At 41.6% G+C, this 20,093-nt stretch overlaps 4 protein-coding genes across 10 annotated transcripts; 3 read left to right on the top strand and 1 right to left on the bottom strand.

Moving 5' to 3' along the window:
• The first annotated feature begins 2,090 nt into the window (after positions 1-2,090).
• On the top strand, positions 2,091-6,739 carry pnhd (pinhead). Its single transcript, XM_062481480.1, has 7 exons — positions 2,091-2,573; positions 3,115-3,210; positions 3,421-3,560; positions 4,091-4,367; positions 4,820-5,001; positions 5,945-6,003; positions 6,391-6,739. Exons 1-7 carry the CDS (start codon positions 2,519-2,521, stop codon positions 6,539-6,541), a joined length of 960 nt encoding a protein of 319 aa, XP_062337464.1. The 5' UTR covers positions 2,091-2,518; the 3' UTR covers positions 6,542-6,739.
• A 1,199-nt stretch (positions 6,740-7,938) lies between these two features.
• admp (anti-dorsalizing morphogenic protein) lies at positions 7,939-9,928 on the top strand. The gene is made up of 5 exons (XM_062481657.1): positions 7,939-8,487; positions 8,618-8,754; positions 8,870-8,992; positions 9,095-9,287; positions 9,441-9,928. The coding sequence occupies exons 1-5, from the start codon at positions 8,172-8,174 to the stop codon at positions 9,866-9,868; spliced, it is 1,197 nt and encodes a 398-aa protein (XP_062337641.1). The 5' UTR covers positions 7,939-8,171; the 3' UTR covers positions 9,869-9,928.
• Positions 9,929-10,558: 630 nt separating this feature from the next.
• LOC134036789 (excitatory amino acid transporter 1-like) lies at positions 10,559-14,315 on the bottom strand. Of its 6 annotated transcripts, XM_062481881.1 has the most exons (10): positions 14,182-14,297; positions 14,085-14,106; positions 13,813-13,986; positions 13,513-13,647; positions 12,962-13,169; positions 12,709-12,751; positions 12,307-12,578; positions 11,643-12,209; positions 11,306-11,440; positions 10,559-11,139 (listed from the first exon to the last, which is right to left on the bottom strand). In XM_062481881.1, exons 3-10 carry the CDS (start codon positions 13,982-13,984, stop codon positions 10,923-10,925), a joined length of 1,749 nt encoding a protein of 582 aa, XP_062337865.1. In that variant the 5' UTR covers positions 13,985-13,986; positions 14,085-14,106; positions 14,182-14,297; the 3' UTR covers positions 10,559-10,922. The 6 variants fall into 6 exon arrangements, with proteins under 6 accessions (XP_062337865.1, XP_062337864.1, XP_062337866.1 ...); XM_062481880.1 differs by lacking the exon at positions 14,085-14,106 and having other exon boundaries at positions 14,182-14,315; XM_062481882.1 differs by having other exon boundaries at positions 11,643-11,837; positions 11,976-12,209; positions 13,813-14,289.
• Positions 14,316-15,323: 1,008 nt separating this feature from the next.
• On the top strand, positions 15,324-19,683 carry LOC134036644 (calcium and integrin-binding family member 3-like). Of its 2 annotated transcripts, XM_062481655.1 has the most exons (6): positions 15,324-15,374; positions 16,848-16,882; positions 17,856-17,967; positions 18,351-18,498; positions 19,250-19,445; positions 19,662-19,683. In XM_062481655.1, the coding sequence occupies exons 1-6, from the start codon at positions 15,324-15,326 to the stop codon at positions 19,681-19,683; spliced, it is 564 nt and encodes a 187-aa protein (XP_062337639.1). The 2 variants fall into 2 exon arrangements, with proteins under 2 accessions (XP_062337639.1, XP_062337640.1); XM_062481656.1 differs by lacking the exons at positions 16,848-16,882; positions 17,856-17,967.
• Positions 19,684-20,093: the final 410 nt, after the last annotated feature.

The raw sequence follows: 20,093 nt of genomic DNA, 5'->3' as shown, positions 1-20,093 counted from the left end.
GGGGACTCCTCCCACACAGACAGACTGGTTCACCCCTAGATGGGTATGTGTCTAACACTTGGCACATGTTGCAGACAGACAGACAGACACTGGGAGGATTACCCGCACGTGTCACATTAAGGGATCATCACCGGGACTGGGTCACAGCATCATCTTCTGTACTGAACTGTGTGCTATTCTAGTGTACTATACTTGATTGTAGTCTTAATTGGAGAGCTTAATAGTTAAAGATTCAACTTAACTCACTTTTGTTTCCCCTTGAAAGGGCCAGACCCAGACCCAAACCCAGTGACCCAGACCCACACCCACACACAGTGACCCAGAGCCACACCCAGTGACCCAGTGACCCAGACCCAGACCCACACACAGTGACCCAGAGCCACACCCAGTGACCCAGTGACCCAGACCCAGACCCACACACAGTGACCCAGAGCCACACCCAGTGACCCAGTGACGCAGACCCACACACAGTGACCCAGACCAACACCCAGTGACCCAGACCCACACCCAGTGACCCAGACCCAGACCCACACACAGTGACCCAGACCCACACCCAGTGACCCAGACCCACACACAGTGACCCAGACCCAGACAAGGAGGCCAAACAGGCCAAATGCTGAGCAAGTAGGCAAACTGCCATGCAGTGTAACTGACGAGCAGCTCAGTGATAATCTTGCCAGTTATGAACAGGGACTGAGTCATCACTGCATGTGCAGGACACACGTGTAGCCACACACACATTCATATCAGACCAACTTATGGCTTCTTAGGACTGACCCAGATTTCAGCACAGCAGACTGGTGTCAAGCTGTCAAGGAGTTCAGGTAAAAAGAGCTGGGTGGTCAAATTTGACTAAGATGTCCCTGTGTGAATATGTGTTTAGTTTAGTCATATAAACAGGTAAGACACTTTTCCATATGAAAAAGATAAATGAAGACTGTATTCAGTTTACATGCGAAATACAGATAATATTCAGTCTGTTACTTGTAGTATCTTACTACATGTTATGTTACTTATGTAAATACAACCAATAAATCCTGACGGTATAGAGAAGAGGAACTCTTTCTTCTAGCATTTATCTGAGTGTCAAAGGACACTATGGACTACTTGAATGGATGCTGTTTCATATTGACAGAGATAGATACAATTTTCACTCCTGCTTTTTTCTGCTGAAAATAATAGTAGTTCTTCTGACTTTTTAGTTAGTTTAGTTTAGTTGATCTTAATTTTACTATATGTTATCACTTTAGCTATTTCGATTTTTTTCTTTAACTTAAAATGAGACAAGGGCTCAACCATGGAAGGAAAGAGGTCTTCTAATAAAACCTAGGAAACTGACATTTTCAAAGTATATTTTTGAATGACAAAGATGTAACCTTTACATTTTAAACTGAGGATCAGGATTTGTTACTTACTGTATGTAAAAAAAAAGAAAAAAGAAACTGTCTTACTCGGAATTACCACAATTGTGTGCGTTCAATCTATTTGGGGATTTCTACTATTATAATGTTGTCAACTCTTTGTCAACATTGAATATGAGTGAACTAGGATTAGTAACTGGGTTGGATTGTAAATGTTTGGTTGAACAACCAGCTCTAGTTTGCTAAAGGGAGAGCAAAAACAGAAACTTGGGTATCAGCCTAATCAAGGTGTGAATGTGGAGGTGATTACCTAATCCCCCTCATCTGAGTTGATCCAGGATCAAGAAAATACATCAAAGACTGACTATTACGTAGATTAATGGGTTTAACACCACTATGACGAGATGATCCACACAAAGACTTTTTGTACTGAAATACAACTTTGTGGAGCTATTTGGGGAGACATGGAAAGATCTTGGAAAGGCCTAGTGGATTACATCTTGGTCTACCCCTATGCACATTTCAAGAAAACAGTCTTGAGAGAGAATGAAGAGTGATTGAATTGTGAGGGAGTAAGAGAGAAACAGAGAAAGAAAGAAAGAAAGAAAGAGAGAGAGAGAGAAAGGGACAGACCTGGGATTCTAGAGACTTACACTGCTTTGAGAAAAAACGGACCATTTGGTGCCACGTTGAATAAACACAATGGTGCTGGTGCCCCACTGAGAGGGCTCCTCCCACATGCTGATCCTGTTTACGTGCTTAGGACAAGTTCTGTTTTATGTCCTGGTGCTAAACACCTTTCCTTAAGATAAAAGATGATGAATGCCTTTGAATGAGAGCCGCTGAATGGCTCAAGCCTACTTAAGCACTTCATTAAGGAGAGGTTGGGCCCGGTCAACACACACACTCCCAACCCAGGGCAGAAGCAGGCCAGTCGATGCTAAGCCCGAATACTTTGGAGACAGCCTTTGAAGTAGATCTCCGCCTAAAGACACAAGGTTTCAGCCTGGAGTGGAAATTTGATTAGCTCCACTTGGGAGCCTTGTTCCCTGGGTGACATTTGGGGCCAAATCAAGAGCTTGTATAAATATCAGAGAGGGTGTTGGAGCCAGAAGGGACACTCTGGCAGCTGTTCTCCTACTGTAAGGACTACAGCCATGGATATACTGCAGCCTTGCCTGCTCATGCTTCTGTTTGCTCTTCATCAAGGGTGTAAGTACTGTTGGTTTTTCTCCCATTTCACCTCAATGATGTGTTAAGGTCAGGGATGTCAATGGGCAGGCTAACTTTTCTTGAGTCTTTTGAGATGGTGCTCACTACTTTATTGTCAGAGTTGACGACATTAGTTCGAGTGAAAGAGGGTGCTTAGAAAAGTGCTGCGAAATGTGCTGTGTGACTAATACCAATAAGTTTGCTTCTGAGGTTCCATATTAGACATCAGATAAATTGCCTATGTTGGCAATGTTTTTGTAAGCATCTTGGCTATTTGCACACTTGTCAAAATAGTTTTTTCATTCCAGTTCAATATTTTTCAACTATAGGGTTTTATTCAATCATATTTCACTGAAAGTTTTACATGTAGAACATGATATCAAATCGTGTGCAATATTCCTACGTTTCATTTTGAATATTTCATGTTTTATGTCCTTGTAATTATATTGAACAACTGAAGAGGAAGTCTTGAAGATCTGTCTGTGTTACTGTCAAGCTGAACATCCACTGATGTGTGTCTATCTGTGCTCTCTTCCTCCAGTGTCTGCAGTGCTGAGCAAGCCTGCAGAGCAGCAAAACCTGTTCACACAGAGGGCATGCTGCAAAAGACAAAGTCACTTTGTTTACATTGGACAAGGTAAACAATCATTTACTTTTGAGAACTATTATCTAAAGTAGAATTTAGACTTTTTATACCATTACATTTTTTATTTATTTAGAGTAATAAGCATTCTACCTGCAAGCCCTTTGCCATCCAGTTTGCAAGAATGGAACATATAATCCATTATTCATGGAAGTTGTATCCCTTTTAATATTTAATTTAATATCTATGTTTTCTTCTCCTTAGATATATCTGGAAGACCTGTTAATGTGGATATGGGAATGTGCAGGTCACATTGTGGGGGTACACCAAGGACCTCGCATGAGTCTGGACATCAGGGATATTCCAAACACACCTCAATGCTGGAGTACCTCAGGAGTAAAAAGGTAGGCGATGGGATACACAATTTCGCAGAAGACCACAAGGGGGCGATCCAGTGCCATTGAATGAAATGCTATCTTTAAGTCTTTACGTTGCTGTATATAAAATATTTACATGCGTACATGTATGTATATGTGTTTCTCCTTTCGATCAATATATGTTTATAGCAGCTATACAATTTCTTTACAAATTGTCATATCAGTTTAACAATCTGAAATAGATATTCAGAATATCTTAGTATTTGGTGTGCCCCTCTTTTTTATTTAATGACAACGTGCATGGACTCAACAAAGTTGAGTTTGTGCAAAGTTTGTGCAAAACCTGATGATCCATTTTATTCAAGCATAATTTTACACGGTTGCAAAGGGCTTCTTGTGAAGTCACAGAATATATTACCCATCTATATTTTTCTAGGCCAATATGCTTGTTATGGGAACATTATTATTTTCACATAAGGATGCATAAACACATTTCAATTTAGAAATATCTGCGGGGATGTCATCTGCTTTGCTATTTTGCTATTTTTCTACAAAAGGTTAAGGTGCGCGAACCAGCGACTCGAGAAAGTCCGGAAAGTTTGGGCCACGTCCCGTCGTGTGGAAGAAACCACATTTGTGAGCCGACCGGAATGAGAGTGGAACGGGTTCTGCTGTTTGAAGGTCTGCGGGAAGTGGAGGTCATCGAAGAATGCCAATGTGAAACCAAACTGTCCCAATGTGTCCGAGTACCTGTGCTCAAGACGTACTTTTACGAAACCCCGTACGAGACCGTTATTGACGTAGGAGGATGCTCCAGATCCAAGGGGTTTTCAGGTAGGCTATGCACTCCACGTAGGTCTACAGGCTCAACACACAGAAACTAATGACAGAAATACTATTTTGACCTTCTGTAGCTTACCTATCTCTGGTGATTTAGAAGTCAAATGACACCTTACTCAAATGACTTACTGTACTATGCCAGTTTGTTTTTTAATCAAACTAACTGTAAGCTACAGGCACTGAGATAGATGATCAGACAAAAACAGCCAAAAGACTAATTTCTGAAGTGTATGGGCTTAAATGGATAAGTCAATTCCTTAATATTTCAGCTGGTGTGACCAGCTGAAATGACCAAACATCAATGCTCATTTTCAACAGTTCACCAAGTCTTAAGCCAAGTCTGCAAAAAGTAAATAGATTAAATAAGTTCCTGATTCTGAAATAATAATGTTCTGTGGCCCAAATAAATGTCCCATATCTTCAAACCACATATCTATCATTTTCAGAGGGATTCTCCTGTATTCCCACAAAGTTTGACTCTGCCCTTGTGGAGACCCCCAACAAAGTGGACCTCATCCAGACTGTGGAGGCATGTGAGCTCAAGGAGAACTGCTACAGGGTTCCATATTTGGAATACTACTATGAGATCATCGACAGTGCAGATGGAGTCAAACAGGAGAGGCTGAAGGTGGGCTAAAGATTCTGTTTCACTTGTATATTCTTACCATGAATGATTGCATCACTTTCAAAAGGCAGTCTCAGTAGTTCTGATTAATAGCTTGACCTCTTTGATTTAATTTGATTTCACACCGTCTATCCCTGTGATCAAGGAACAAGGGAGTTCATGATTCTAACATGGGTGTCAGACACAGTAACGAGGCAACTCTAATTGTGAATTCATTTCCCTCCCAGACATTCTAATCCAATTTAGTTGGTTGGCACGGTTCATGCTGTCTGATGTAGCCATAGCTATAGGATGTGCCCCATAGTCTTCTGTTCATTTGAAACACTCATGCCAATACACAGGCCGATATGTTAGGATGTCTCTCAAGTCTAAAACCCTTGCTTCAAAAGGAAAATCCAGTTTTTATTAGAATTTGTTATACTAAGTTAGCTTTGTTATGTGTGTCTATGTAACAAATGGTAACACACTTGCAACAAAGTATAACTTGAATTAAATTCCATTCAATAAAAAAAAACATTATATATCCCCACGGTACAATTCCTGGAAACAGGCATAGTAAAATGGCATAGGACATAAAAGACTATATAAGAGACTATTAGTTTCTTAATCAGGTTTCACTCACAGTTTAGAAACATTCACATGGATAATAATATTAAACTCAAATCAATGTTGAGAATGTTTAGAGGATATGTTGTCCTTAATTTGCTACTCAGAATAAGAAGGAATTCAGTTTGAATTGAGACTGTCTGCCACCCCTCTCACAAAAGGTGCGAGGTGAGCAAACACAAATGGTCACTGCAGGTGTCAAATCAAAGCACTTACCATGCTAAGTAGAAAATCCCACCCCATTTAGCCCCCCCCCACACACACCCCCCCACAACCAGACCAATATTTGCGGCATGTGGTGAGCTGATTGCCTTGTCTCTGTGTTGCTAATTTTCCACAGGAAATAGATGTGGGCAGATGTTTGGGAAGCTGCACCACAGGAAACCGTTGCCTTCTCAGGTAAGCATGAGCACAGCTGTTGGCACAGCACCCTCCCTCCTCCTCACTCTCACCCCAACTGCTTGTTAGTTCTAACACCTAGGAACACCCATAAAAGTTGAAGTGTTTGCGGCTAAACATCGCTTGTTCTATGCCCAGTGGACACTCCTATAGCTTACATTTATATTTAATTGAACATTGTAGTATTTTAGATTTTGTTTCTTTTTTTATAAGACATGTTTTAGCAACCTTAAAATTGCCATTGTGTTGAAATGTGTCAAAACGTAACTGTATACAGATCAGTGCAGATATAGTGTACAGTAGATTGGAGCATTCACAGTAACTCTTGTCAGTCCACTTCTGAGGTACTATGGTCACATTCTAAAAGTCTGTCTTTCTTCACCAAAGGAGTCCCTCCGATCCAGACCAGTGCCAGCTATGGGCTGACAGGCCAGCCAACTCCTGTGTTCCTCAAGGCAACGAAAGTCACATTTTTCGTGACCAACATGGAGAAATCCGCACCGTTCTCTCCATTACCTCTTGTTTTTGCCAGCCCTGAGCATTGCACCTTCCACTGGACTGCAGAGAGACCATGCCTCAACTTCAAGTCTTTGACACTTTGGAAATCGTCTTTGTTCATAAGTGGTAGCTGTCTGCTAACAGCAGATTTGCTGGAACAACCCCAAAGTTCATTGCAACAATTTACTCAAGATATTATTGTTATATATGTAATATATGTATAAAGTAATTTTGTAAATTAAATTTATTTGAATAACTGTTGTACTGTATTGTGCACTTACATATCAGGTCTTATCACAAATGTGTCAGCTACCAAGAAGGGGCAAACTATGTTACAATTGTACTGAATACTTTTTGATACATTGTAGTCTACTAAAACTGTTTAAGATGGGTTTCTTGGTAAGGGATGAAAGAAAACATGGGAAAAATAGAGACATGACCTTACCTTTAACCAAGTAAATGTATATTAAAAAAACGTTGGTGGATGTGGCCAAGGGGATATTTAGGCCTACCTGCTGTTTTAGATGGCTCACACGTGTACTGTTCGTTAATTGTCCCTCGTGTTCATGTCTACTTGTGAAACAACAATTTGGCTTTTAGTGTGGGCTATAGGCCCTACGTGTGATACAGCATCTTTGATGGTGATTTATAACTTAGAAGTAAAGTGTTCCGTCGTAAAATGAACGTTTTTGATGTTGGATGTTGGCATGTTTAACAAACACTTTCAAGAATGCCGCCTACCATCAATGTGGCGATGGCCACATTAATTCTTTAACTTTGGACAGTTTTAATTCCTTCCAACTGTGTCAGCAGGCCTGCCTGAAAGCTGCGCGTAATGATCCTCATCGCGTGATGAGACATGAAATAGAATACTGAACCATGACAGACTATATGGACTATAACTTATTGTGTCCCCATAAATTATTGTTTTATATTCTTGGTTATATTTAAGTTCAAATGTAGATTTACAAAAACCGTTGTCAAAAGTATAGAAAGACAAACGTTTCATAACTGTAAAAAACTAAATCTATGAATTAACCGGTTGTAGGACCTAACCAGGGACAGATTTGCATGGAAACGACGTGGAGCCAAGACTCCAAAATAGAATACCTCCTCCCTGTGTTTATCAAGATAATTGGTATTCCTGTAAGACATTAACCCCATTATTCTAAATTAATGGATCCATTCTGAGGACGTTAACCTCCTATGGCGAGGAAACTTCCTCAAAGTGAGCCATTTAGATTTAATTCATATTTTTGGGGAATATTTTGTTTTCTGCCATTGTAAATTCAATTCAAAAACCAATTTAATATCCCATCGTTATCTGTGTAGCCTATTTATAGAATCGTTTTAGAAGATAGGCCCTATAACTCGTTTATTTGATTCTTAGCCTATTCGTCAGACGTTCGGGGTAACGGCCTGAAGAAAATACACAATATGGTTCACACCTTGTTAACACAACCATTAGCCTTCCTTTACATTCGCTGATGGTTGATTTACATTTGCGACTAAATAGCATCTTTATTGCTGTTGACCGAGGGTTTGCGGACATGTGGACAATACAGGAGCATTTGATATAAAACCTAGAGCTTCCAAAGCTCTCCAGTCACTCCAACTGAGAACTTCCGTTTGAATGAGTGTGGACACTCGTGCACAAGGAACCAGAAACCATGATTATTAATTCTGAGATGATGGCTGCTTTTGTGGCGTTTGTTTCCACTATCATGGGCTTTGCTGTTGCAAGGCCTTCACTGGAATATTTTGACAATCCTTTTGCTGTAGAGAACGAATCCAAAGAGGTCCGGTCTGCGGCCATTAAACGGCTCCTTGAGGTGTTCGGAATGGAGGATCCACCTCTTCCTCGAGGTCACAAACAACCCCCTCAGTACATGCTTGACTTGTATAACACTGTTGCAGATGTGGACGGCGTCACTAAAGATCCCTACCTTCTTGAGGGGAATACAGTTCGCAGTTTCTTCGACAAATGTAAGGCTATTTAAATCTTATTTGCGGCATTTCATCAAGCCGCTGACACCTGTTTCATTTTGATATTTGATAACCGTTATGCATCCTTTTTTGTTTTCTTTTGCATTAATATTTCAAATTTTCTTTTCAGTGCACAGCGAACAAGTCGAATTCCTTTTTAATTTGTCCACGGTTGCCAGAAGTGAGAAAGTTCTTACTGCTGAACTCCATCTATTCAAGTTGCGACCACAGGCTTCATCGCATTTTAATAGATATCATTTCTGCCAGGTAATGTGACGTTTGTGTGGCAAGCTGTTTTCTGAGTGAACTCAGTGTCTAACCTAAAATCAGTAACTCGAGAAAAGAAAGCAGACCCAATGTTTAATTAATTCCAATCCAACAGGTCAGTGTTTATCAGGTCCTTGATACTACCAAAAGGAACATGACTCAGGGAAAAAAGCTGCTATCCTCTCGACTAATCCCTGTACACTCCACTGGCTGGGAGGTCTTCACTATTACACAAGCAGTAAGTCATTATTACATTCAATGTTTTATCCTGTACTCTCTCAATGTCCCTGCGAATTAGCACTGAATACATCCTTAACCAACATAAACCCCATCTATAAAGGTACGCTCTTGGATGACGGACGAAGGTAGCAACTTGGGGCTGATGGTGACGGTGAAAACTCTGGGAGGAAGCCAGATGGACACGAAGGTTGTTCGCTTTGCTTTGGGTCGCAATCATCACCAGAGCAAGCAGCCTATGCTGGTCCTCTTCACTGACGACGGCCGCCGTTCAGCCTCAGTCGAGCACATAAAAAGTAGGACACCAAGACTGATTCCCTCTGCTATTTGTATTGTATTTCTATTGAATCACATGTTAAAGATCCAATATGTTAGAAATCCAATATAGAAATGATCATTTTTGTTGTTTTTTACGAGCGGTTTCTTAAAATCTTTCTTTCGCCCACCAGATCTCAATGATAGCCCCGCGCCCCCCAGCCTGCCACATCTACCCATGCCAGCAGCTGCCCGCCGTAGCGCCCGCGCCTCGGACTACGGGGGCGAGGACGAAGGCGAGAAAACCTACTGCCAGCGCCAGCCGCTCTACGTGGACTTTGAGGAGATCGGCTGGTCCGGTTGGATCGTGTCTCCGCGGGGTTACAACGCCTACCACTGCAAAGGCTCCTGCCCCTTCCCGCTGGGCCAGAACATGAGGCCTACCAACCACGCCACCGTCCAGTCCATCATCAATGCCCTCAAGCTGACCAAGGGCATCGAGACGCCGTGCTGCGTACCCGACAAGCTCTTCTCCATCAACCTGCTCTACTTCGACGACGAGGAGAACGTGGTGCTGAAGCAGTACGACGACATGGTGGCAGGGAGCTGCGGCTGTCACTGAGGCAGCCTCTCTGTGGGTGTCACTGAGGCAGCCTCTGTGGCTGTCACTGAGGCAGCCTCTCTGCGGGTGTCACTGAGGCAGCCTCTCTGTGGCTGTCACTGAGGCAGCCTCTCTGCGGGTGTCACTGAGGCAGCCTCTCTGTGGCTGTCACTGAGGCAGCCTCTCTGTGGCTGTCACTGAGGCAGCCTCTCTGTGGGTGTCACTGAGGCAGCCTCTCTGCGGGTGTCACTGAGGCAGCCTCTCTGCGGGTGTCACTGAGGCAGCCTCTCTGCGGCTGTCACTGAGGCAGCCTCTCTGCGGGTGTCACTGAGGCAGCCTCTCTGTGGGTGTTTGGGCGGTGGGGGGTGGGGGGTGGAGGGTGGGGTGTCTACAGATCCCTGCCAAAGGAGCTGGACTGCTCAAGGAAAAGTCTGGAGTGTTCAATGAAAAGTATAATGTAGAAAGTAATCATTTAGAACTTCTGAAGATTGTTGTGGTGAGTGTTGAGTATTCAATCTGTAGTCCAGCAAGGCTAAAGTTGATCTCAGACAGTCAACTCCTTTGGTATTGTAATATATGTATATAGGTATAAATTATAATATATGGAAGGGCATGACTTGATACCCTGTGACAGATGTAAATGTGAATATTATATGTTTTCAGGTTGTAAACTAAAAAAGTTAAATAAATTGTCAAAAAATTATCACTGACTGAAGTTGTCTATGCACACATTTATTCGTTTATCCCCATTGGGATCCCATTGGATCAACAGTTAGGAAAACAACATTGTACCAAGTGGCGTAGTCTGTGATACACAGGTATACCATATACCCTAGACCTAGATATATGTTCTGTTTGCCTGCTATAAAATGAGGTAAGGTCTGCTCAGGACGGATGGAGCTGTTGGTAAATTGAAAGGATCCCCACTACTTCCTACTCACCACTGACTGTACATATCTGTTGTATGGTTTTTGAGCAGTAGATGGCTCTAGGCTTAAGATGAGAGAGACAGAGAGCCATAGAGAAAAAGAAAGATCAAATGTGTGAAAATAGATGTCATACAGACATGCACATGTCACACAGAGCTCTCCCTCTTCCCGTTGTGAGTGTTTAGGTGAATGTATGTGTCATTGTGAGTCTGTTTGGGGTGGAGGGAGTTTCCTGATCCCCCCTCTACGACTGTGTCCCCCTCTGTGGACGTTGTGTTCTGCAGCTCGTGTCTGGAGAGGTGCGCCACGATGCCCACTCCCAGACAGTCCCCCAGCACGTTGGTGGTGGTCCTCAAACGATCCCTGAGTAAACACAGATGATGGGTTCAGGTTCTGGAGCAGGACAAAGGCACACAGATGAACAACCCACCTCCCAAGCCACCTTCTTCCTCATTTAATTATGCACACTCGCTGATTCACACCCTCAATCCTCCCCCCTCCTATATAATAAGTTTAAAAGTAAACTTACAGGAACCAATCTACAGCTACGATGAGTGTGATGTCTTCAGTAGGCAGTCCAGCAGATGTCAACACGATCATCATGGTTACCAGGCCAGCCTGGGGGATACCTGCTGCCCCAATGCTGGCAGCGGTTGCCGTGATACTGTTGTGAGGAATTGTATTCATTGTGTTTGTAGAAGTCATCTTTGGTGGACAGTCCTGTATGGGTGTCTGCGCATTTCTCAATGTCGCCACTCGTGTGTGTGTCATAACTGTAATACGATCACACTTTAATCTTCTTAAAGTCTGGAACTATCTTGAAGAAAATATCTTGGAATGACTGACGCTCCCTTATCGTTACTAACCTAATGGTGATGATCTGGCCCAAGTTCAGGTCTATGTGGTTGACCTGGGCTATGAAGATGGCCGCCACAGCCTCATAGAGGGCTGTGCCATCCATGTTGATAGTGGCACCTACGGGCAGCATGAAGCGTGTCACACGCTTGTCCATGCCATTGTTTTCCTCCAAGCAGCGGAAGGTGATAGGGAGGGTGGCAGAGCTGAGAGAGAGAGAGACCATGATGAAAAAGGGGGTTGTGGGGAAGAGGCAACTGGCATGAATTAAATAAGAGGGTTCCACAATTATACCACATCCAGTCAAATGCACAGTGTGTGCCGCTGCATGGACTAGCATGTACCTGGATGAGGTCCCCAGGGCAGTGAGGAGAGCCTGGAGAAGACCCCCAATAAACAGGTAGGGGTTCCTGTGTGTGGCAAGGAAGTATAGCAAAGGCAGCACCAACAGGCTGTGGACCAGAAGACCTGAGATGACACACAAAGTGTACATGGCCAGCTGCCCACCTATCTGCCCAATGTCCCCCATTTCCACGATCTTCCCGGCGATCAAGAAGAGGATTCCCACTGGAGCATACCTAAGAAAGATGAAAGAAATCATTTTTAAGGAGTGAGGAGGATCCTTTTGGAGGACTTGTGAAGGATATCCTTTGTAAGCGCTTTATGTTATCTTACCAGATGATAATGCCAACCAGACGGAGGATCACTTCATTTAGGCAGTTGAAGAAGTCTCTCAAGGGCTGACCTTGTGTTTTCATACTGCCTAGGACCAGACCAAGACTGATGGAGAAGACCACCAGACCCAGAGCATTCACCCCATTTGAAGAGCCATCCTTGGGCATCATGCCATCCATAGGGTGGCCACTCGTGCCAGACCTCAGTGTTCCATCTGCCTCAAGAACATTTGCAACACTTGCTGTCGTCTTCTTGATATAGACCGTTTTATACTAAATGTAGAAAGGGAAACTGGTGTTACATATCATCAGATGTTATTGTTGGTTGACAAAGGTGGTCTTAAACCATGTACTGACTGAGGTAGGACAGACTGATAAGATAATTTTCAGAGTAGGACCCTACTTGTTTGAAACAGGCTTCCACCAAGTTTGAAGGGAACATATTCCTAGAGGACCAAAAGGTTGTTCTTAGTTGACTGTTAAGACATGGACGTCTTAACTTATGTGTAATGGTCAGCTGGTTTTAAGGTTTTAAAATAACATTTATATGTAACAATTGACCGTGTTGGCCAATCACAAGGGTTTAAGTGATGGTTAAAGTCTCTCAAAATTGTCACTTAACACTCGTCTGGGAAAATATTTTCCGTTTTGCTCACCTGACCAGGTCCAGGAATGCATCTAGAGTCTGCACCACCTCAATGCGGCCACTAAAGGGGGATGGTGTGTCCTTGGTGCCTTTTCCAGGCTGTATGAGGACAACAACAACAATACCAGTGAACACAGCAATGATCGTGGTCACCATGTAGTAAAGCAAAGCCTGCACTCCCATTCTGCCAGTAGCCTTACTGTCTAGTGAAGAAATGCCTGAAAGAAAAGTACAAAAGACGTTAGAAGTAACGTTTCGAAAAACTCACTGGTTAGGATCCCTGATTACCTTTGATACTGCAAACTTTATATGAATGCATATTTAATGTAGAACAAGCCAGGCAAACTGAAAAACTGCAAATACAGTAACCCTATTGGTGTTATACTGTTTAACAAGAATTAATTGCAAGTGTTTGTTAATTGCAGTTTTATTATTTGAATGTTATGAAAATGTTTTGTGTATTTTGTCACTCTGTTATTCAAATTTAGCAATACAGTTCACAGGGCAAGACAATGGTGAGAAAGGACAACCCTTCTGACCATTTAAGAAGCACATTCATACCTGTGACCAGACTGGACACGAGGAGGGGCATCACAAGCATCTGCAGCATTCTCATGAGCATCTCCCCGGGAAAAGAGAAATATCGAATTTGTCTGGAAGTCAAACTGGAGCGCAGAGCAAAACCCAGCACAACTCCTGGAAAACAAACACATTCAACTCGTAAACTAGATAATTGCACATACCGGTCAAATAATTGCCTGTTTATCCCTCAGTAGATCCCCACAAAACTAGACAGATATCTGGGGAAAAACTTGGAGCTAACCCTAAACAACCTGGCTAAACGTATTGGCTTGCACTTGCCTATAACCACTGCAGTCACAGTGATCCCTACGAAAGCGTTGTTCTTGAGGAAGGTCTTTACATGAACGGGGAGGCTTCTGCCCTGAGGTCCAAGGGGTCCTTGTGTCTGCCCAGTGGTCTGGGGCTCCTGGAACTTTCTCTTCACAGAACTGCCATTAGAACTGGGAGGCATCTCTGTCATGGTATATCCAGAGGACAATGAGCGTATTAGTTATGTATTAGTAATGGTTATTTAGATATGTTTGATATGTTCAGCAACAGCTTCAGCTTACCAAGTTTTTGTCAAAAAGCACACTGGGAAAGAAGAACATCTATGAGTGTTTTACAATGACAATATCAAAGGAGAGAATAAGGAGTAGATTTGCATACCTCTTCGTACTTGGGAAAAGTTCCTTTTGTTTTTCTGTCGTTACTCACTTTACGGTCTGAATGTATGACTTTTATGCTGTCAACAATCTCTGTGATGTTTTGGGCACTCTCTTGTATGTGCTGTTTGGGCGTAGTCCTTATCAAATGCAGTATAGTTGTCTTACTGAGAACTAGAATGGCCTTATCACCTTCCTACATGTGTCATACTGGATAGATAGATAGTATATGCCACTCTAAAAAATTCTCAGTTTTACAGCTTAGTGTTTTTGTGGTGATGCTAATGTAAACAAAACAGAAGACAATGTATTCAGACAATATTATGTTACAGATATTAACCATTAACCCAATACAACATAAGATAAATAGGTAAGAAAGGAATTAGGGGATTAATATTGGCCATGAGAGAGAAGAATTAAGTATGAACCTGTGACCTCTTTAACAGATGGTGTCTATATAAGAGTGCCAAGAACAGGTCATGAACCTGTGTTTTGAACACAACCTGATCTCAAAGTTCTGAGGTACAGTGAGAAATGGATGAATGCCCAGTCTCATATTAGACGTGAGACTGACCGTGCCCAAGGAGTTCACCCATGTTCACCAATCTTGGTGCTTTAAACTGGAAAGTAAATTTATATAAATGCATTCGATGCACATTAGGTTATGGAATTAAGGAAAATTCTAATGAAAATGTGTATTTTTATTAATTAAAAGCTAGTATCAACACTGAAAGGCAAATAGAAATCAAGTTTTACTGTGTACTGTGTTTTTGTCTCCTGAAAACCCCATCTCTACAGCGGTGGTAACCTGAGCTGGGAGTGAGGCGTTGCCCATAGAGTAGCTCTCAGGGGTTGATAGAACTGGGCACGATGCTGGCCGACAGCCCTTAGTCATTGTCAAAGGGGCTTCTATTCAGATCAGGGAAAACGATGAAATGCTGCTATTATAATGGGGAACCAAAGGGCCCTGTGGTAGCCGACACCTGATCCCCTCTATTGCCTTGCCCCTCTTTTGTTCCAGTATTTCATATCTGACACATCCCCAGCAGCAGGCCCTCAGAGTTCATTTCATACTTGAATTGCAATGGACCTTCGTCCCGGGGGTTGTGCAAGTGTGTGTGTATGTATGTGTGCGCGCGCTCAGCAATGGGGAACAAGCAGACCATCTTTACAGCACAGCAGCTTGACGCCTATCAGGTTGGTGTGTGTTTGTCCCTTCTTTTCACAATCACTTTTTGTGGTAGCTTGTCGTCTTCAAAGGAGTAAAATGTGCCGACTTGCTGATGGAGTAAAATGACTTTGGTAACTTCACCCCGATGTTCCTTTCATGTGGGCAGTAAAATGGGCGAGGGGGGGTCAGGTGCATACATGACAGAGGTCTTGACACACTTGTCACACTTCTTTTGTACCTTTGTTTGAGGAGGAAATAGACAGTAGACATAGCAGGGGAAAAGTGTGTTGTCAAATATTACAAGTTAGTGTCAGTATTCAAACCAAGCATACTAAAGCTGGCCTGGTAGCATTTGTTATCATTCGTTTAGGTTTCATTCTCTCTGCTTGTGAAAATATCCCCTCCGGCCAGTGCTCCTCTTATTAAGTTTTCCAATAAACATCTCATGAACAGTTTATTATGAAGATACATGTACATATACATTGGTTTCAATAGTCAAATCACTTTGAAGTGATTGTGTGATTTTCACACCTGGAAAAAATGTTGTTATTGTTTTGTGTGTTCAACAAGAAATTATAAAAATTGCACAATTACACATAATATGGTGAGGGTCAGCTATGATTTTTTATTTGGCAATCATGGCTTTGCTCAGGGCAGGGGCATTTGTTATAAGTCACACTGATTTTTGAGTAAGTTATCACATTATAATGCTAATCAAATAGTTAAAATTATACACATTTATTAAAAGTAAAAATAGACTAGTCTTGTCTTTGACCCATGACATTTGCATTAAAACCTGTAGTTAACCATTACACAGACACATTTCAACTATATTTATAGTGCATCAACCAACTGTGGACAACTATATACTGTATGTGCAGTATTTTTAATACATTCCTTATAGTGTTAACGTAACTGGGAAAATGTTCTTACTTTAAGAACAATAAAAATTTGAAATGTTTTGAAGTAAACAATAATGTCCCCTAAGTAGCATAAGTTAAATTGGGATGACTTCTTCTGCAACATGTTTAAGTGTATCAGTAATAATTGAATTTTGTCATAGGTTTTGAAAACCTAAAAAGGCTATTTTTAGACAAGGCCTTTACACTATTTAATTATTTTTTGGTTCTAACACATATTGTACTAAATAGAAATCATACCCGAAAAGTTTGGCAATTTATTGCAAATTATGTACATAATATAAAGGCATTTTTAGCTTGATTTGTGTCTGACAATCTGACCTATGATTTGTATCCAGACTCCTTCACTTAATTCATCTGAAAAAGCGTCTGCTAAATGAATAAATGTAATGTAATTCAGCTACCTAGAAACTGTATAATGCTATATATGCATGTTGATGTGAATATGGAATACAATATTTTGAATACAGATTAAAAAAATAACATATTACTCATTTGGTAAACATACTTGTCATCTTTAAAAAACTTTTATTTGTATGATTTTAATCAGTGGCTTGAATGAATGAATGTTTCTTTTAGGACTGCACATTCTTCACCAGGAAGGAGATTCTAAGGTCAGAAGCTGCTCGTCTCAAACTGTTCTTTAAATACTTTTTAAATGTTTTCATGACCCCACGATGCATATTATGTGAAATATATTATTATTTGGTAGGACATTCATAGATTGGAAGGAACTCTCTGGGCAATGTGCATGTGAATACCCTGAAAATGAACTACTAACTAACCCTTCTCAAAAGGGGTGGTTGTAGAATGAGATTTGTTTATCAAATTCATCAACATATATTGATAATGTGACACATTTTCATGTTTCCTACTATGACACAACTGGTGATGACTATGAAATACTGTGACAAAACATCTAAACAGTCAATATTCAAGACAATTCAAAAAATGTATTGTTCCAAATTCTTTTGGTTGCCTAAATGAACAATGATTAAATGAATCAAATAAAAAAAACTCATACTGAGTCACATTAAATACTTTAATTGTATTTCAATTCAACTGAATCTAGTTACCTTTAACCCGAAAAATTAAACTACTTTCCATTTAAGTCTTTGGAATGCACAAACGACTGACAATGCCTTTATAGTGCATACCATCATTGATTCCAGGTATAAGTAACTATTAGTCAACCAAATTGAGTGTGTTATTTGTGTCTCTTTAGGTAAGTTGTAAATATGACACTCAATCACTTGTTACTCAAAGCTCATGTGCCAGTATTTTGTCATCCTATGTCACTGAATCTGCAAGTACGGTGAAAGTCATTCATTCATAAGTCATGCATTAACGTGTAGTAACAGGACACCAAATAGACTGTGTGAAACGAAAAATCGCAAAACATACTGAATAAAAATAAATGTTTCATCTGCCCTGATCAGATACTTGACTCTTTTCCAGATCCCTCTGAAATATACCATTCCTATACATAAAAAGAAACCTGACATCATTTGACCATGATTGAAAACACAATTTGGCAATGTTGTAACCCAGCATCATATTTAAACAATTTCAACTTTTCCCCCCCAGGCTGTTCTACCGCTATCGGGATTTGGCACCACAACTTGTTCCTCTTGACTACACCAATAACCCAGATGTGAAGCTACCCTATGAGCTGATTGGCAGTATGCCAGAACTGAAGGTATCTCTACCCTAGCACAAACACACACACACACACACAAACAAACACACACACACACACACACACACTGCAGACCCGCTTCCCCTGTGTCGTCTATCCATAATTAATGCTCAACTAATTGACAGTCTTTGAACGGCTACGAGTTATCTGACTCTTTTAAACTTGGAGAAAGCCCATGTGTCCCTTAGGGGCACACTTGGTACCAAACAGGTCAATTATGTGCCTCTTTAGACACAATGAAAACAACGTAAACCAAATGTAAACATCCAGTTCAGTTGCTGAGGTCCATCATGAAAGGGTTGAAAAAAGAAGGACTTTTTGAGGAGAGTTTGCTGTCAGAAATAAGAAGAAATGATTTATGATAGTGATTTCCTGTTCCTCAGGACAACCCTTTCCGTCAGAGAATCGCTGAGGTTTTCTCTGAAGATGGAGAGGGAAACATGACACTAGATGACTTCCTAGACATGTTCTCTGTGCTGAGCGAGATGGCTCCACGAGATCTGAAGGCCTACTATGCATTCAGAATCTATGGTAAGCACCTAAAACACATCTTGTTGCAACCCAGACTGATTGAAAAGCATAACAGCATACAGATTTGACATCAACAGGGAATCAAATGCCAAGCTCCCATCTCCTACATTAACTCCCATCTAGCACAAACTTAAACAAGGGCCAAATATTTGCTTTTTGTGCACCTTGTCACACCTCTTTCTGTATCTTTAACTGTAGAGAGAGAGAGAGACAAAGAACGAGAGGGAGACTACTTGAGGAGTTTCCATTGCCACCAACATCAGTAGCCTATGCGTCTATAGCATGAGAGGAGACCACAGAACATTAACTACGAGGGGAGCACGGATCAGAGTTGTGAATAATTGATAAGACCATTATGGAGGGAGCCAGACTGTGAAAACCCAGGTTGGTCCTGGGAGGGGGGGGGGAGGTTAGGACTCCTAATTAGGTGAGGCTGACAGATGAAGATGTTCCCCATCACTTAGCCATGGTCATGGGTCAACTTGAGTTTCATCCATTATTAACAGCCTATTCAAAACAAATAAAAAAGGACAGTTTCAGTTGGGGTTTTTTACACGCAACTGTGCCCTAACACAACTAATCATCAGAAGGTCAATTACTTACTGTCCTGAGTGACTGTATTTCTATGGAAATGAATTCTTAATTGAGCATGCCATTGAAACACATCTCCATAAAATGCTCATTGGTTAAAACAAACACAATGTTTAACTGTAAAAAAATATCCTACTCGTTGTTCTTTCTCTCTCCTGAGACTTCAACAATGATGACTTCATCTGCAAATCAGACCTGGAGAAGACGCTGAACAAACTGACACGTAACGAGCTGACCGAGGACGAGGTGAGGATGGTCTGCGACAAGGTCATCAACGAGACGGACCTGGACAACGACGGCCGTCTGTCCCTTGAGGATTTCCAGCACATGATCGTTCGAGCTCCAGACTTTCTCAGGTATGCTTTTAAAAGCAAAAGTGTAAGTGTGACACGCATGAGGGATTTCACAGAGGGAAGTCGATGAGAGTGTGATTTATCCAACAATGGGAATCTTGCTTTGATGTGCATGGTCGGAGTGTGTGGTTGTAGTAGGCAATGAACTTAGCAGGCTTGTTCATTTTGAGTTCCTAAAGAAGTATGTTAACAGTGTATACATCCCTTTCCTATCTTCAGTACCTTCCATATAAGGATATGAAAAGCTGCTGCGGCGATGCTAGAACAGCTCACTTCCAGTGCGACCAAAGATACTGAGAAGCATTTTCAATGACTTCAGACCAACAAATGGGGACGATTTTCCAATCCATCTGCATCAGCAGAGCACCTGTTTCTACCAAAAGATCAGGTTATGGACCTGGGAGTTTTTGGACGTGTCACATTTTCCTTTAGAATGGTGTTCTTTACCATAGCTAGTAGTATGTTGACATTCTTACGTGTGATATTTGTCATAGTTTTGATAGATCCATTGTCACATTTCTATGTTGAGCTGATACAGACTTAGCAACTGATCAATTACATGGACAGAGTTCTGGCTTTACTTCAGGAGAAGGCTCATTCGCTGTAACTATCAAGAGTGTGCACGCATTCTGGTCTGTGGGGCTCAGTTAC

Source organism: Osmerus eperlanus, chromosome 16 (genome assembly GCF_963692335.1).
Source record: "Osmerus eperlanus chromosome 16, fOsmEpe2.1, whole genome shotgun sequence".
NCBI classification, from domain to species: Eukaryota; Metazoa; Chordata; class Actinopteri; order Osmeriformes; family Osmeridae; genus Osmerus; species Osmerus eperlanus.
This window is presented reverse-complemented; position numbering and strand designations above follow the sequence as displayed.